The following is a 19530-nucleotide window of genomic DNA, read 5'->3' on the forward strand; positions in this document are numbered from 1 at the left end:
TTGCAAAGAAAATGACACACTCCGATATGAGGCAGACCTTGATTCCAAGCTGAGATCTTGAACTGAAAAGCACTGATTTTTGTGACACTTTCCGCACTTCAATCGCTCAATAGAGTGCTATTTTTGACCAAAATAAATCCACATGGATTCAGCAAAAGTCATACTAAACTCTTCTCTTTACACACATTTCCTCAAATTCACCCCCGGAAGAATGCTTGAAAATTCTACCAAAAAGAGGCAATTTGTAAAATTGAACGACGAAAATGAAATTATTCAAATTCTTTGAACGACATGAAAATGGAATATCAACTTCCACAGCCTCTTCTGCACGCCAATAACCATAACAAAATTTGCACACTAGCAGCGAAAAACAGTGGGAAAATTTTATATCAATTCCTCTCCAACGGGTTTTATACTGTGTGTGCCACAGGAAATTGAGGAACATCACTTTGAATGCATAAAAAAATGGCTAAGAGTGCCATTTGAGTGAATTTCTGCCGGTAAAATGCGAAGAAATTACTACACTTGCGATCAATTAGGAGCATAATCTCTCATTCAATACATCGCACAGAGCGCCTCACTTTATTGGCACTAAAGTATGGTGTTGTTGGAGAGGAAAAGGTCGACCTTGGGGCCATTCAGCCCTGCAAGTGTGCTACAAATGTCTTTTTTCTGTTTCAGCAATGCTGCACAATAAAATGTGTAAACGAATTAATCAAAAGTCCCTCCGCATAGAGAATCTCTCTCTCGTTCTGTCTGTTGAATTGAACGTTGAGTGAGAAAAAGAGTAGCAAACACACTCACTCTCTCAACTCATGGGCTTAATATTATTTTACGCTTTTAATATTGAAATAAATTATTTATTGTACGAATGAATCAAAAAGGAAATTTGTTATTAGTTCGAAAGGGGAACATGTGAAGAATTATTTATGATATATGACTACATTTCAGCTCTACATTGCTCTCACTTTGCTCAGCAATGCGTGTGCATATGTGTGGCTGTATTATGAGGAGTTGTGTACATTTGCTGGCTGTTCAAGTGTTTGAAACTAATAAATATAAATTACTTATATAAAATGACGTAATGCGCTACATATTATTATATTAAAATTACATTCCAACCCATTCTCGAGTGTGCCTTTTTGTTTGCACTGCCACCAACTTTCTGAATTCAATGGAAATGACTATTTTATACATATAATGCTTCGCAACCACACAAATTATTTTATATTTGAATGCCACAAAGAATTGGCGCGCGGATGGAAATATAAATTTAGAGCTGTTATAGTATTATGACTTCTTTTTTCCTCCTTCCACGGCTCTCCAAACCGAACTCTTGTTTGTTCTTCTCTCCCCTCGCGCGCTCGCGTCGTCGCGCCATTCGCCCAAAACCGTCTCTTCTACACAAAATGTACTTTCTGGGGATTATTATTATTATTATTATTATTGTCTTCGCTCTACGCAAATTATTTATTCATCAATACCTCTCTTGAGAGAGCGCGGAGCGGCGCGAGAGGCGCGGAATAAAATGATGTTGAAATAGTAATAATACACCCAACAATGTGGCGAGGCAGGGAAAAAACACACACTGAATGAATGTCAGATAAGATTGATTGATAATTAGACATCTCAAAAATTTATTTTACACAAATTTTCATTATATATTCCCTTTCCATACAAATATCATATGAGAGAGCGCGAGCGTCTTTTTGTTCACCCATGTTATATTCATATTAAAATAATGAATTGAAATAGCGGCGCGAGAAAGAATAAATTTCCGCATCCCATTTTATTATTTATGATGATGATGATAGTGAAAAATTAATATATATATAAAGCCGCGTAATGGAAAAATAGACAAGAGAGCGAGAGAGAATTCTCCGTACACTCTAATGATGATTATTGTTATTTTCCTGCGATGCTACGTTCATAATTATATGTGATTAAAATATATTAAGGTAAATAATAAAAATAAATTACATAACGAGATCTAACATACAATCCCAACACAGCAATTTCAGTCGCTGTGATTGCCATTGGGCGAAGCCTCCTCAGACCAAATCATTGTTCGATATTGGAGCTTGTTCGGCCGTGGACTTGCTCAAAAATTTGACGGAATGACGATGGTGAAAATAAATCAGGCAAAAACAGGCACTAAATCGAGACTGAAGACGAGCAGAGCCGCGAGAAGAGGTTAATTTTTAATAACGCCCTCTTCACACTGATTACAGTAGCTGCCAAAAGTGGAGAGAAAGCATCGCATTTGGCCGATTTGGTATGAAAGTGAGGCGTTTGTGAAGATTTTGGTTAAGAAACCCGTTCAAAGTAGGAAAACTTCAAAAACTGAAGCGAAATGTGAGATTTGAAGGAATTACTAAGGAATTTCATTGTATTCAGCTCAAATTCTTCACTTTTTCAAATAGATTTCTCGTTATGACATTCCAAAAGGTCTAACATTATAGTTTCGGATCATTCTTACAACACTTTTGTGAATATTCTCCCATTAGATTTCCTCCCATTTCCTATCCATTAAGCAACACTTTTCTCTAACAATTTCCCCCAAAGAAGCCGCTCTTTTGTCTTCCAGTGTATGTTTTAATAGCATTTTTAATAAGACTAAATATTTGAGAGACTTGCAACGTTTCACCGCGAGAAGTTTTCAACTTTTACTGCCCGTCTGAGACATTCTTAAAAACGTTCTAAAATTCCAGTCAGATCTTCCATTGAGGAAAACGAGTAATTCGCAAGGCGAAATATTCATGTGGAATGGAGTCGTCTCATTTAATATTTAGTGCACTCTAAATATTAAATATTATTTCAAAAGATTCTCCCTCTCTCTCACTCTTTCTCTCTTGCGCCGGAGGGGAAGAAGTGCTCTGACTCTCCACGAATGAATAAAGAAGTAATACTGCACAATGCATCGTAACGAGAAGGGTGTCCAGATGTGGAGGCAAAAACCTCCCTTCTGAGCGCGTCAGACCGCGGACGGAGACGAGTGGCTGGAGTGTATAATTGTGATTGTGAGCTGGAAAGATATCAGAAAAACAGACAACAAGATTCGTCACAGTAAAATAACTCTCGGCTGATGGCAAATATTTTACCAGATTCCTTCAAAATCTATTTGCATACTATTCTAATTCAATAAATTATTCAAAATGTGAGGAAAAATCATCTTAAAGTACATAGACTGCTCGCGATGTTTGTTTCTTGATATTCACCTCAGGTCCCAAAGAGTGGGAAAGAGAGAGAGTGAGAGAGAGAGAGGTGAAAAGACACGAAATACAACAAATATACGCTCTCTTCAACTTCATCACTGCCTCAGCACTGCGATGAGTTGAAAAAATCCTCCTGTTTACTGTTCAAAGGGGCAGGAAAAAAATCTTATACGCCTCGCTATTTGATGAATGTGAATAAAGTGAGTACATTATGATGACCTACATAGAAAGTTAAATATAACACGTACAATTATTTATTTTTTACATTCTAACAATATAAATACGAAATATTATACAGCGTCACGTGGAAATTTTATCGTCAATATAAACTAATGTGTACACAATTCAAGTTAAAGTAAATCTCGTGTGTTTCCATCTTTTGCTCTATTTGACTTTCAAAAAGAAGAAGTAAAAAAAAACTATCCTCACAGAGAGTCTTTTGAAACTCTGACCTCAAATTTGAAAATTACATTATCGCCCACTTTAAAGTGTGCATTTATCGCGGGAAAACAAAATAAATAATCACCAAGATTGAGTCTTAAGTATTTTTGTGCGGAAACTTATCCATAGCTTCACTTTATCAATCTGCGATTCTTTTTTTTCCTCTTTTACTGGCAATGACGACAGTCACAATGGCCAAATGCTCCACATAATATCCGTGTAAAATGTTCTGCGTGATATTTTGGAGCATCACAAAAGTACACAAACAATAAATAGTAATAGCAATAACAATAATAAAGCATTATCATGATGAAAATATGCGAAATTAAATAAATACGTTAAGTGCTTGGCTGTATAACCAAGCGCTGATTCAAAATTCAAATGACGTAATTCAATTATTATAATACAGCACAATTTCTATATAATATTTACGTGTGTCTTTTTTCCCCACCACTCTTCCCACAAACGCACACAAACACTCATGGGCGCTTTTTTTCTACGTATTCCTCCACAAAGAATGTGTATTGAATAAATAAATAACATAATATTTTATTTCATTTCGAAGACGAAAAGGAAGAGATAGAGAAGGGTCTGCGCGTCTTCAAGTGTATTCAAGTAGATTGAATTGAGACGGAGCCGGGAAAAAAAGACTGCATGGAAAGCGATATTCAGAGGGTCTCTTCCTCTCTCTCTGGAGGAACAATGTAGAAATTAAAGTTGAAATTTACCATGAAAGGGAGAGGAGGGGAAAAGGAATAAATATGATTGCTCATTATTCTGATTCTGTGTTCAATTCAATATATCGAAGCGCCCAAAACACACCCAGACACAAATATATACGCACGAAGCGGCAATAAAAAAAAGGGGGAAGAAGAGAAAGAGTCTAAGAAGTGTAAAATAATAAAAGTATTTGAGAAAAAATCATCCACAGTCAATTTAGACGCGCCGATGAGATGAATATATGTATAATAATATATTTTTATTCCTCAAAAATTAAAGTGTTACTGCAAGAGGAGTTTATCCACATCTCAGTCGCGACCACGTTCGTCTTGTGTAGTGTCTTACTGTTTGAAAATTGAATGTGTAATATTCTTTTCACATATTGCCGAAGACGAGCGCGCGATAAAGGGGGAAGAGCAAAAAAGAGACAAGAAAACTAAATAACTTTAATTCTTATGGTCTTTTTCATCTCTCGACTCTCGAGCATATGGAGGAATTTAAAATAATATATGTAGGAAAAAATATAATAATAAAATACATCCACATACAATGTCTCAAGCATCCAACACAGCATCCAAGCCAAGAGAGAGGAAGAGATGAGAAAAAAGGAATGGGTATTATTAAATAAATTGTATATAGAAGTTTACGCAGTGAATAAAAAAAAACACACGAGAAAAATTATATTATTCAACTCATAAATTAGTTTTATTTTCATATATGAGCCTCTTTTTCTCCATTCTCGCCACAAAAATGGATTTTGACGATAAAAATTTTCAACTCGACATGATTATAATTAATGGGATTTTTCCTCACCAACTCATTCGACAGAATTGTGAGAATTCTGTCTTACTTAATATCTTTTCGGGCGCAAAATAAAGAATTGCCCGAAACTGTCATCGCCAATTATCCATATTAAAACATGATTATAACCAAATATTCTCCCAAATGGAGATCACTTATGTTGCGGATAATAGCTCATTTCACTGTTCAAGCGGACGCGTATCGAAATGCAGAAATTTTAGGTAATGATAGTCGCGCACCGTTACAACTATTAACACCCATTTGAAATTGGAAATAGCGCAATATAAAAGATGTAGAGAAGACGATAGATCGAAGATATTACACTCGGAGAATGTTGTAAAGAAGTTTATTCCAAGATTTGAGATGGCTTAAGAAATGTCATATGAAGTTCACACAGATACTTTAAGGACAGTACAATGGGAATTCCCAAGGACATGTCTACTAATATCAAAATAATCGTTTTTTACAACGGAAATTCATTTCTTTTACGTTTCGCTCTTGTTAAACAATCAAATATTCCAAAAAATTCTTATATCTAATTTTTCTGAGTGCAAAAACTCATCTGATACCGTTATAGATACAAATTCTATCAATTCGCACACACCAAAAACCCCCTGGAACTATCAATTTTTGCAACCCCAAATTTGCCTTCAGTCGCGATCGACTCTAAAACTATCATCAAGGCGATTAAATTTATTAGCGCGAGCGAAATACGAAGGGAAGACTATATAAATCTCAATATTATTAGAGCTGTCATTTTAATCCTTTACCGCACAATCTCGTCTCCATCTTTGGGTGCATTTCCGTGCAAAAAGTCATCGCCGCAGATGCGAAAACATAATAGGAAAGACGAACAGTATTTCCATCTGAGAATGAGAGAGAGGCAAGAGAGGTGGATATTTTTCAGCATTAAAATCATTCCCAGCCAATTTGAACAACTTGTGGCAATACTGAGAGCGTAAGATAATAATTACAAAATGATTTATGTACCGTAGTGGTAAATTATATAAATTTTTTTTTCGTTATTATATTTATTTGGCGGGAGCTGAGGGGAAAAAAATATAATAATAATTCCACTCGCTCGTACATGTGGGAATTCATGTATTCATCTATCATGTCATCGTTTTGGTTGTGTCTTAAAAATCTCCACGGCAAATCTCGCCGTGAAAAGAAGTGTATTTCAATGGGTATAAGAGCAATATTTATGGCAAAGGAGATACGACAGAGATATGCTCTTGCCGTGAAGTTGGAGAGAAATAAATAAAAGGTGTATAAGTGTAATGAGTCTGTGTGAATAATAATAATAAAAATTAAGGCAGATTGGAATATAGAATTAGTTGGTGAGGGAAGTGTAGATAATACATTTACCCAGATATAATTACACACACTCACTGGATTCTCTGGTGTGATAAAGATGAAGACAAGTGGGTAAGATGGAAGTGGCGAAAAAAAGAACATTATTCATCATCTTTCGGGCAGCAGAGATATTCTCTGTGGCTCTGCTATTGAGTCTCTTTGGTGAGTTAGTCTTTTCTAAGAGTGATTTTAAAATACACCTTGAGTACTTTGTACATTGAATTCATCCTTGCTTTGGCCATTACAGCCAAATCTTCTCTCTCTCTATCGCACATCTCAATTTATTCTCCTTCACCATAGAGTAAATCAAAGATATTAAAGTCATTTTTCCCCGCCGAAAGACATGAATAAATAAATTTCTCTCCTCATAGAACATCTCTTTTTCCGCTTTTCCTCCGGGGCGGATTTTGTTAAAGAGTGAGAGACAGCTCGGGTACAGAAAAAAAACCTTTAGAACACCCCACGCAATGTAAGAAAAGTATATTCAATATAATCTTTTGCTTACCCATAAAAATTAATAATCAATAGCGTGTGTGACGAAAATAAATTTGGTGTTCATTCTCAAAGTGAGATCTCTCCTTGCCCGCAAAGAAAAACAACAACTCATATAATTTTTATATTTTCCTCCTTGAATAGAGCATTTTGTACTGCTGAGGAGTGTACAAATGTTTACAAGTGCAGAGAATAAACATTGGGAGAATGCTCTGCTCGGGGGCGATCATAGCGCAACCTTCTCTCTCTCACACTCGCTCTCCTCATCATCATTCCAAGCAATTCCAGCCGAAAAAGACGACCACGATGTGCCTCCTAATGGGCAATTTATTTTATTTCCTACACCCAACATGTTTAATTAATTAATTAAAGCACACAAATAATACAACTATTATCAACGAGTCACATTAATCAATTAATGTAAGCATTGTGTTTGTTTCTTGTTCCATGGAAAATTCATGCGCCTTATTTTATTTCATCGGACTCTTTTTGCGCCACAAACACAACACACACACTGCAATCGAACTAATTTTCCAATCGATTAAATTACACAATTTTTATACTAATAACAAAATTTGTTCTTTATCAAAAAGCTCGTTCATGCCACTTTTCAATATTATATAAACCCACTCTTTCTTGTCGCCTCGCTTCAAGATAAGCGCGAGATTAATGTAAACGATAAAAAAAATATTTTAGGCGTTCCTTTTCCACCACCCAATATCACCTTTTGTTAAATATATGTATGCTTCCCATTTCGCAATTATTTATTGAACGAATGAGAAATAGCCCTGAAATGAAATCGATGTTTTTTTTCTTTCCTTCACCGAGAATGCGTGCACACGGCACGTTGTCTTCAACGTAATCACGTACGAAGTTGACTTGAGACTTAGAATCACTTTAGCGCAGTACAGGTGATTTGAGTTAGAGGAAAACCTCTTGAAATTGGAAAGAAATCGATATAATCTGAGTCTGTCTGCTCACAACGTAGGACTGTTTCTCAGAAGTCTATGCGAATATAATACGACAGTCCGTGTTTGGTTACTTTTATAATAAATCAAGTGAGTTATCCTGCATTAACTAGCCGCCTTCGCTATTCTAAACTAAAATACACAAATTTTAAACGATTTTTTGTTATATTTTCTCTATCAAATCACAAAAAATAATATTCTTCGATTTTTTATCTGAATCTTAAACTGTTCCGCAAAGTTCTGATATTGCCGTAATGAAACTACTAAAAGGAACATGCCAAAATCAAGTATTCACAAGACATTTTACGCTAAGGAGGGTTTTGCTTAAAGAAAATGCATAAGAACCTTTTTTTCTACCAGCCAATGAGACAATAATTGAGACAGAATTGTAGAATTTCATCATATTCTATTAAAATACGCAACTTGTGACTTGTTTTCACCACATTACGAATGTGATTTACCCCCAAAATCTGGATTAACAAACTCTCTTTGAGCGCATCAAATGACTGTGAATATGCAAAAATCCCCAAGTCTGGCGCAATTCGGTTGGCATTCAACCCCCTGGAGCTTGGGAAAATGTATAGCACACTCAACATGTTGGATTATGGGAGAAAGTGAAAACGACTCACCCTTTCTTCCTCGCGTATCATTTCGGCTATTCCCGGCTTGATTTCCATGTCGTCTGGATTGTTGAGCGCCAAAGACGACAGCCCCATGGTGTCGAGGTGGGGCGGGACGGGGAATGGCATGGATGGCGTTGGGGTGGATGCTGGTGGGTGGGTGATGCTTGAACTTGGGTGATTCTGCATGGGGATGGGCGAGGGTGGCTCCAAATTGTCAGGTGTGGAGGCGTCTCCGGGACTTCCGGCGCCTGTCTGGCTCTCCCCCGCGAGCCAGCGTCTCTTCCGCCCACTGCGACCGGCCGCCACATTATCGCCACCATCGCGGGCCTGTCCACCTGAGCTCGCGGACGCGCCGCCGGCACCGTTGCTACTCCGCTCGTGCACGTCAAAGTCCCGCGCGAGGCGCGGCTTCTTCGCATTCGCGTCCGACTTCCCGGACGAGCCCGCGCCCGACTGGTGGCCACCGTTGGCGGAGCCTGACGTGCTGGCAGACGGATTGACATCCTGATCGCCGTTCACGTCGGCCAAGCCGCGGATCTTCAGCATCTGGGCGACCCGCAGAAGGGGCGCGATCTGATCCTGGCTCACATTGATCTCGCCTTTGTACATGTACTCCACCACGGCCTTGAGCTCGGGCCACTTCACCTCCTTCATGATGATGATGGGATGCTGGCACGGGTTGTCGAAGAACAGCGCCTGAAAGTACGGGCTGCATGCGGACAGCACCATTTTGTGGGCCTTAATTGAGTGACCATCGCAGGCGAGGGTGACATCGACAAAGGACTCATTCTGCAGCAACTGGTCAAATTCACTCGTCAAGTTCGATTGATAGCTGTTCCACTTGAGACAGAACTGCTGCGGCTCAGAGTGGTTCTGTGATGTGGTGGGCAAACTCGAGAATGATTGTTGCTCTTGCTGGCCAGCCGTGGCCGCTTGCTGGCCCTGCTGACAATTTGGATTGAGGTGGGACAATTGGGAAGATGAGGGTGTGGATGACACTGGTGGCACTGATGATGGGGTCTTGGGGCGCTGTTGCTGCTCCAACACCGACACACTTGCACTTGGTGATGGAATTTTCGGGGGTGGCGTTTCAGATGGCATCTTCACAATCTCTGCACAACGTTCCTCTGATCAGCACACAATCTCTCTTTCTCTAGCACCTAAATCGACCCAATATCTATCTATTACTTATCGTCACTCTCAAGCCTCGTCTCTGGACATTGAGACAGTCTCTCAGAAAAAAAATCACACTTCAGCTGATAGCTCAAGTTCTCTCTCTCTCTCTAACCACGTCCTTAAGTGCTCTCGGGCAAACCGACCCGATCCATGTTCAACAAATCACCGCCTTGTCTAAGGTCCGACAACGCACAACCCCTTCGCGATATGCTCTTCATCCGTCCGGCAAACAATGCACAACGCACGCGACGTGCACCATAAATCAGCCTCTCTGCAATTTGTCCACAGCACAGATTCAAAGTGGCAAACAGTGTCTTTTTTATGCTCTCGCCTAGTCAGCAAAACAAAAAAGTGCGAGTATGCAACCCAGAGTCGCACGATATCTGCCAAACGTCCCGGTTCACACTGAATCTATTCCGTGTCTTGAGGCGTACAGCATGTCTCACTTTGCCATGCACTCTGGAGGGAGCGCACTCGTGCCCCACTCGGCCGCCGCTCGGCCCGCCCGATGCCATCCAACGTGCTTCTCATCTGGCGCGGACTCGACGCTTCTCGCCTCGCGGGACGTGTAGGGGACATGCGAGGCAGTTCGTCGCCAACCAACACAGCCGCGCGACGGGGAGTGAGTCTCTCGCGACTTGTCGTGCCATTCTACCCCCACCACGGCCCCTGTTTGTCCGGCCTCCATACACTCGCACGCCGCGCGCCCGGAGTCGCACCGTTGGACACCCAGGCGCGCACACACCGCCAGCGCCACAATGGGGATACACGCTGGGGCCGAGTGAGTGGTGTGGCGGGCGGCGGGCAGAGACGGCTCTCTCAGGTGGGGGGCGGTGCTTTTACACAACAAAGTCACGTGGCAGCCCGACGAGCGCACTCACACACGCGCGCCATCAGCTGCTGCCGCTGCATCTCGTCTCGGCGAGTTGTAACACGACTTGGAAAAATCGACGACATCTAAGATCATGTCTTCACCCCTTCTCCACACACACTCTTCCCACCCCGCCCACCTCCTCCCCCTTCCCCAGCGCCGGGGCGACGCAAACAGGGCGCGCTCCGAGAAAGTGATGCTGCAGAGCTTCTTGGGATGAATTACTCGCTTCGCGTACGCCAAACTTTGGCAAACACTCTTCGGATTTGACAAACATCCTCCAGTGTAATAGCAAAGTTCTCTTGACAATCTTGAACTGATGATCCACGCTTATCTAATGAGCAATTGTATGTTCTTGAACATCTGGTTATTTGAAATCGGTGAGAAGTTATAAAAATTCTTCTGAATACGACAAAATATTGCTTATGAATTTTCTAGAAAATCATGTTGCAAAGCAATTTAAGCCACAAATTTCAAATACAATTTTGAAGAAATTTTTCCGAATACACAGACATTATTGTTTAAAAAGAAAATTCTGGAAAACATACAAATTGTGGATACAATCAAATTTTAGGTAGACTAATATTTTAAAACATTTTGGGAATGTTCATTTTATCGTATCTAAGAGAAACTATCGAAACTGCAGAATAAAAATCGGTCTGGAATTATTACTCCGCCCACTCAAATGCTCCGCCTTTCTAAATATATCTTATGCACTATATCGGAATACGGTATAAAAAATCTTCCCGAAAAAATGTAACAGATACACTCTGTGCAATTACAAGGATTTCAAAAGATTTTCAACCAGATCACCCTGCAAATTAGCAGGCATTTCACCATTACTTCAGCAGCATTCTTTCCTCCCCTGTGCAGATTACCCTCACTCGCATTCACAGTGTTTAACTTTGTGAAACTCTCCCCCTGCAAGCCGACCCTGCTCTCGATTGTCTGCCCACCCTCGCCACCCCCTCAATTTGTCCAACGACACCGGCGACTGTACAATTGTATACTTTATGGACGCGCCGAACCTTCGGAGATGCCATGGCGAGAAAAACAGTACGCCGATTGTGTAGAAAAACCACCCCGACACTCCCTCTCTGTGCATACAAACATTAATTTTTATTCCACGTTTCATTTCTTTTTGCCGTTAATAAACTCTTTTTTCACAGGGCGTCGTACGTAAACACAATATTTTATATTTTTGCCCTTCACTCCTCACCCTCGCGGATTATTCGAACCACGACCGGGGGTGTCATGTCGCCCGCTCTGACCGAAAACGCCACGGCGGGTGGAGGTTGTGTATTTGCGTCCACTTTGATAAATGCTCTTCATTTCGGCCAGCCACACACTCAAATCTGCAACATGAATTTCATAATTTCGAGGCCGAAATGTCATCCACCCGCTGAAGTGTGATTTTTTTCTGTTGTTTTCTAAGCGACTAACAAACCACCCAGCATTTGTCTGGGGCTAAGCAAACTTACCTGAGGCTGAGCGCAAAACGGACTGCAAAACACCTAGAAACCTGGAAAAACACAATCGGACCAAGGGGGGACGGGGATTATAAATAATTGATCACCAGTTGTCAGAGAAACTCCCGGGCTGCTTCATAAATCAGGATGAAGGGTGCGATGCAACTAGGAAGACGTTTCCACTGACGGACCGTGCATATCCTGGAATGGGAGGAAGAAGGCAAAGAACGTCAGGGGAAAGCTGAGTACGCAACAAATTGAAAATCAAAGCCTATATATTGAACGCAGATGAGGAACAGTTTGGGAAAACATTGTCCCTCCACTCATCCTTACAAGCTATGCAAGCGGAAATGCGATATAGTTGGTCATTATTGGGAAATTCGGCCATCATCCAGTCCCCCGATTAGAATTCGTCAGAAATGCAAATTCGCGACTCCACGCCCGAGCACCAGCGGCAGCCACCCTTTTCGGCCGCCCATCTCACCCGGGGAATCGAATACACGAAATGTTTCTATTTATCTTATAGCAACTCAGCATGATCACTCTGGGAGGCTCTCGCTCTCTCTCTCTCTCTTTCTCACTCTCATCTCGTATTGATTTCACTGTTCGATGTTGATTTCCTACATGAAAATACATTCGCCCAGTGCATCCAACACACATGTCGAAAGCCACTGTCTGCCCAGAGAGCGCTACTTCACTTCGCGTTTGCCTTCTCCTCGTGTTTTCTCCCACCCCCATCGGCGCAACCCCCCGCACTCGATGCTGTGCCGCTCTTCAGCACGACGAGAAATGCAGCGCTGCTACCCATATATGGCGAGATGGATAAATGCGAAATGTAATACGCGAATATATCGGATATCTCTGGCTCTTTCTCCACCCACACCCACTGGCCGGTGACTCCTCGCCGGGGCCTCAAATTCAAATGCTACCCCCGACGCGACTGCCCGTTTCACCATTTAGAGAGACACAGGGACTCATTCGCTCGCACGCACTCGCCAAGGGGTGGCCAAGTCGAAAGTTCGCGACCGCTTTTGCCAGAGCTTGACTGCAAATATGTTTGTGCCAGATTTTACCCGCTTTTCAGCGAAAATATCATTTCAATTTTACTTCTTTAGCATTGCAAAAATATTTAAGACGATCTACGAATTCTTTCGTATTTACTTAAGTCTAGTTAGATTATAAGGTCAAGTAATAAAATGCTACAATATATTCGGATTAGTTAGGTTCTGAGTTTTCCCAACCCAAGACAAAAAAATTCAAAGATTCCCGTCAAATATTTAAAAAATTCTTGGATTCAAAGATAAATTTTAAAATAGATTTATATATTCTTGTTTATCACAATTTCTTCTACAAAATTCGATCTGTTATGTTTTTTAATATTTGTTTCAATGTGACTTGAATCTTGTAATCTGAGAATCTTGTAATTATTTCAGAAATCCTGCAGAATCACATTGATCTCCACGTCAAGTCACAAATGGCCTGAAACCCTTTCGCCTAAACCGGCCTAGTCTGTCAACTAGTTTCAACACAGAGCAATACGCAGAATGTGCCAACGCAAACACCCCTCGCAAATTCATATTCTGCGATATCTCCGAACGAGCCACACATAAGGGGCCGATGTTGCTACCCAAATGCAGAGGTTGATGGGCAAATACATATATTTCCATTTAGTATCTTTTGTATTTATTGATATAAACATATTTGCACAAAACACGGCTGCAGACGCTAATTAATGTATGTTGGCATGTTTGTAAGGCGAATTCGATATATGGGCGGCAAGAATATTTGTCCAGAGTGGGGCAGAGCATTGGCGGCCAGTTTCTGTGCATTGGCGCACATTTTCACCCACCCCCGAGCCGTCAAACATCGCTGCATTTCGAGAGGGTGGCGCACATCAGTATCTGAAGCTGCCTGACCAAGGCTCAAAGCGCGCGCGATGGGGTGGGAAGGAGTGAGGGAGGAAAAGGAGTATTTGGTGCAGCATCGTACAATAGTTTGCCGATAAAAAAATTTCAACAAATTCAATGTGGCTTTTTTCATTATTCCTCATACACACACTGAGCGTGGGTGTATCGAATTTTCAGCGATATTTTTCCTTCTTCCACACAAAAGCTTCAGATCGGCGCATTTTTTTCTCCGACAGGTAGTATTTTCTGCCCGGGTTTTGGGCGCGCAAAAGAGAGTTTTGTGTATACTCCACCTTCCACCCACTCTTCCAAATCCACCCACAGCAGTATCATCTCACATATGTATAATTCCACTTTTCTCGATAACGAACAGGAAAATTGATTATGAAATAAAAACGGAGGCGGGCGCAGAAAGGAAAAGAATGGCACACGGTACTCTCTCTCTCTCTCTGTACATGGAAAACTTCCCGCAACACCCCATCATTCGGTGAATTCTGCACATTCTCACCTTCACAGCACACATCGCAACCATGCCATACAATATTTACATATTCTACACTGTATACTTTATAACTTTATGCTGAGAATCGGATTATTCTGTGGAATATTATAGCAAAATTGAATTTCTCTTCGATCACCCCGGCGTACACATATCGCCATCGAGGGGAGCAACATCGAGTAACACACAACTGATACACCAGAGCCACCCAGACTAATGAAATACACACCTCCGGTTGAGATGAATTGTTAGAAATGATAAGAGATTATCAAGGACTACGAGGTGAATCTCCACTTCCACATTTCACAAGCCCGAAATTCGCCCCATGTTTTCATCCCGCAAAACCACCCTTGTCTCTCTGCACCACTTCCAGCCTCACCTCTTTCTCTCGCTCTCTATTGTCCCAAAACACCCCCTTCGCCTCCCCAACGGCAGTCATCAGTGATCTAACTAAGCACTGAGAGCATTACCAGCTCCGCATATCGGGTTAACCTCCATCGAGAAGGGTTAATCATTTCCCAAAGCGTTCCGTGATGAACTTGAAATCTTATCAAGTCCATTCAAATGAGGTCAGTGATAAGTGGCACAATTGAGTCGACGAGTCAACGAACTCACGATGTGCTTTAAAAGGAAATGAACAGCCTGAATTCACGTGTAAGACTCAAGAATGATGGACGAGCACTTTGCCTTGCTTGCGGAAAGGTGAGATTTTGGGGGAAAACTATAGAATTTGGCAGGCAAATAAATACATTTTCATGTTTTCTTGTAAACGGAAATCAATTCTACACATTTGCAAAAGTGATTTCTTAAAAACTCTATGGGAAAAGATAGCATTAATACTCAACTTTTCTCAGTTTTCTTCCCGCATTTTAATATAAAATAAATAGTGAAAATTTAAAAAAAAATCAGTTATTTGAAACTTTTAGATTTTGGTCGTAAATTTCGGGATCTCAGTGAAAACCGCATGTCGATATCTCTAACCATTTGCTTTCCACGCGCCTAAAAACTTTGGACAAGCGCTAATTTGCAGCTCAAATTCGGCAACTAAATAAGGTTCCACCGACGCCATCGGCATGAGATGCACATTGCAAAGTTCCCCAACCAAGAAAGGAGAACAAGAGCACAAGCATATGGATGCTCTATGATCGATTACAGGCCCATTTTAACTCATCTTACCTAATATTATTAATAATATATGAACACGGAAGAGCTGGGATACTCCAAATTACCCTTTCTGCAAATATATAATGTTTTCATGTGAATACAACTTTCCCACTCGCCTATGTAGTTGAGTTAGATGTGCTCCCTCTCTCGCCCTCCACCCCACATCCACTGATGCTCTGCCTTTCGGGGGGGTGTGTGTGTGTTGGCAATGAAGATATAGTGGAATGGTAGCATAAGAAGCGAGAAAGACCAGACATTTGAGAAGTTCCCTCTGTGAGAGATATACCACTTTTAGTTGTATTATTTATTTATAGGAGAACAAATATATGTATATATATAGCCCAAAAAGCGGGGGTGCAAGATGTCGCACATACATAATTTACGGATTCGGAGAGCTATTGATTCTCCTGAACAAATTCCCATCTCCTCGGCGCCACCCACAAACTACTGACACCTCATCCGACCAGTTCGGCACGAGGAGGTGAAAAGAACAGTATAATATTGGAGAAAACACGGAACTTTAAGTATAACTTGCAAGATTAACAACAATACAGTCTTCGATGTTCGGGGGGAGGAAAAGGTTCATACTCGAGGCGAGGGAAGATATCGAGACGCACAGATCCTCAAAAACCCGAAGACGACCCAGTCTAAGAGCACGCATAACTTGTAAAATCTTACGGTTATACATAATACATACAAATTGGAGAGATAGTTGAAACTTTCAAAAATCGATTATTTGCTCCAACATAACGGCATTTCCCCATCGCAAGATACCAATTACTACATGAATGATTAATATATGAGAAAATATATTGAAAAGTTTCCAGGGTATCATTAGGGGCGATAATAAAAGCGACGAGGAATAATATCAAGGCAGTGAAATTATTATATGAAATGCTACATTAAATTTATAAATATTGCAATATCTATACGTGGAAATTTACATATTTTATAGCCATGATAAGACAATAGAATATGTAAATTTTTCATCCTTCGAGCCACGATATTCAATGGTATACCATACATAAAATATTCGCTCTTATGAAATCATTTTCAGAATTCAATGAATATCTGAGTAGGAGGGTCTTTTCTGACTGAAATTGAGAAGACAAGCGAGCGAGCGAGAGAAAAAAGCATCAAGTTGGGCATGAAGAAAAGAATTCAGCAACTCTTGTAATTAATAATTTAATATTTTTCACATTCACATCCTCCGTGTGTGTGTGTATAGGAGATGGAAATAGGTCAGACATGTATGCAAATAATCACACGGCGCACAGGAGAGCCCAAATCCTCGAGATATGAGCAATCCCTAAACATTTTAATCTCATATCCACCGGAGATTTATCAATTTGGCAAGAGTTGTGCATAATTAATCGCAGCCGAGAGGAGTGAAAGAAAAACAATTGAGTCGCAAGTAAAGCACATTTCTCAAGCGTATGAATTGGATAAAGTAGCAAAAATCACCCGATATCGCGATGCTCTGAGAGGCTGGCAGAAGAGATGTTGCAAGAAAAAGTTTCATCTCCGCATGCATTTACATATCTTCTTCCATCCATATTCTTTCTGCCCCCCCCCCCCCTTCCCCCGCGCCCGGAGCCTCTCCATCTCACTTCAGCACACAATTTCCATTGAGGCTAGTGCAGTAATAACGATAAAATATGTTAAATTATCTTCCACTGAAGTAGCTAATGGCGTTTCCAATTCACGTCTTAACAATGTAGCGTTTTGGGATGGGATTACATGGAAGCGCGTAATGTTCCACAATAGGCAATACCAACCATTCCATCTCATATTCCACTAATCATTCCTCAATTAATAATATCCCATCTTTTATAAATATATTTTTTAACATTTCACCCCACTTCAATCTCTCGCGCTGCGATCATCGCGCGCGAAGCGTACGAAAAATCCCACCGTCATCGTCTCAAGTCCAAAAAGATATATTTATAATACATATAATATTCCACAGCTTTTCAGGTATTCCACACTGTGTATTACAATAATTAGCCATGACTGGCTGAATTTTCCCCACACGGCGCACAATAAAATTCGCCACAGATGTTCTACAATTCCGATAGCAAAGAATATTTATTCTCCCAGTTAATTAAAACCCTCATCGCATTGACAGAAAAAAAACACCCCAGAATATAAAGATTAAAAATTTAAATACCATTAAGTGGCTCAAAACTTAATTTACAGCATTCCATCGCTTTATCTCGAACAATTTCCCTTCCGAACGAAAATTCTACATCATGAGCGTTATTCAAATATGGGAAGAAACTAAACGCAATTTAACATTATAATGTTTCATTTTAATATTTCGTCGCTTGCATCATCTGATGGCTTAACGCAATCATTTATTTCAGCACAATTTTCTCATTTCATTGGAGATTCTCTTCTAATTTCTCTTAGAAAATGTCTCTGGAAATTTGATAATTTTACAGAAATATCAACAAATACAGCAATTTCTGATGAAACCAACAATTTCTCGTCACATTTCAAATATAGCCAGTCGAGGGAAAAAATATCTTTTCGCAATTAAGTGGTTTCCTCTAATAAAATAAGACACAATTGTACTTTTAGTGCAAGACATAAAGTCAGATATATCTTTCCTAGCATTTTGAAATTACAACCAATGGTGAAAAAAAAACACCCAACGAAATATGTTGAAAAGGAAGGCAAGACAAAGACTTCCAAAACTACTGTTTGGAACTGAAAACACACAACAAGTAGTTTGAATTACAGGCGTATATTTGAATTGAATTGTATTATAGAAAGATTCGATCGTCCGATAACACTTCAAATATAAAGACGCGCGAGAGCAAAAGAGGAAAGGTATGAAAAATAGTAAAAACAAAACTCATTAAAATAAGCTGAAAGCGGCATAATTTTGAAACTTCTAATTTAGAGAAAAAAACACACAACAGACACAGGAATAAGTGGATACATGTGTATTAATTTCTCAAAACTCCACCTTTACATCGTCTTTCTCCGGAGCGAAGACATAAAATTGGAGGCAAACGTTACTTTGCACAAAAGAAGCGCTGGTAGATTTTTTAATTAATATATTTAAATTAGATTTTCGGGGATTAGAAATGAGGCCCTCATCTTGCTGAGTATGGCAATAAAATTATTACTGCGCGATTGTCTTGTTCCGGACCAAGTGATTTTCCTCTCAACGCGCGCGCGCGCGAACTTTTCAATGGGCCCAAATATCATCACTATGGCTTGATCGCCATTCAATTCTTATTTACACACACACGCCGCGATGCCCCGAATGTTTTGGTTGGAAACCAATCAGCAAAATGTGCCCCAGAGAAAACAAATTAAGAAAGCACAGCTTCATAATTTCATTGTCACTCAAGTCTCTCGCCACATCGATTATCGCGCGAGTGCCGAGAGAATGTTGTATATTTTGCTACTTTGTTGCACATCCAAAGTGCTTGGAAATTATATAAATACTTATTGAAAATCATCTTCATCGTAGCATTCATCAAACTGGTTTGTCTTGCCAATTAATTCAATATTCGCCAAGATGCCAATTCTACTTGTGCCACATATACTATTGACCACTTAATCGTGCGTCACCGCAGAGGCAAAGCTGGTCGGATTATGTTGAAGATATCAATTTCATGCGTACTTAACACATCCCATTGCAAAGGGACATTTGCCAAAGACTCCGGAGTACAAGAAGTCGCAGTGAATTTTGGCATTTCAATAGACATCAAGTGTCTGTCATTTTTCCCTACAATTTTTGCCCAGCATTTTCCCTCCGCGAACCACGCACGACAAATCCGCAAAATAAATATAAAACGTTCGATATTTATC

General features: G+C 40.3%; 1 protein-coding gene across 2 annotated transcripts in view; it reads right to left on the reverse strand.

The window, feature by feature from the left end:
* The window catches only part of LOC132260411 (protein bric-a-brac 2-like), a 109509-nt gene that overhangs the window by 64748 nt on the left and 25231 nt on the right, over nt 1-19530 (reverse strand). For both annotated transcript variants that reach the window (XM_059758488.1, XM_059758486.1), the window contains exons 3-4: nt 12145-12333; nt 8623-9776 (exon numbers count right to left, since the gene is read on the reverse strand). In XM_059758488.1, the coding sequence (XP_059614471.1) occupies nt 8623-9717 (1095 nt within the window). In that variant the 5' untranslated portion in view covers nt 9718-9776; nt 12145-12333. The remainder of the gene's footprint in view (nt 1-8622; nt 9777-12144; nt 12334-19530) is intronic.

This window comes from Phlebotomus argentipes, unplaced genomic scaffold, assembly GCF_947086385.1.
Source record: "Phlebotomus argentipes unplaced genomic scaffold, Phlebotomus argentipes genome assembly scaffold_18, whole genome shotgun sequence".
NCBI lineage: Eukaryota > Metazoa > Arthropoda > Insecta > Diptera > Psychodidae > Phlebotomus > Phlebotomus argentipes.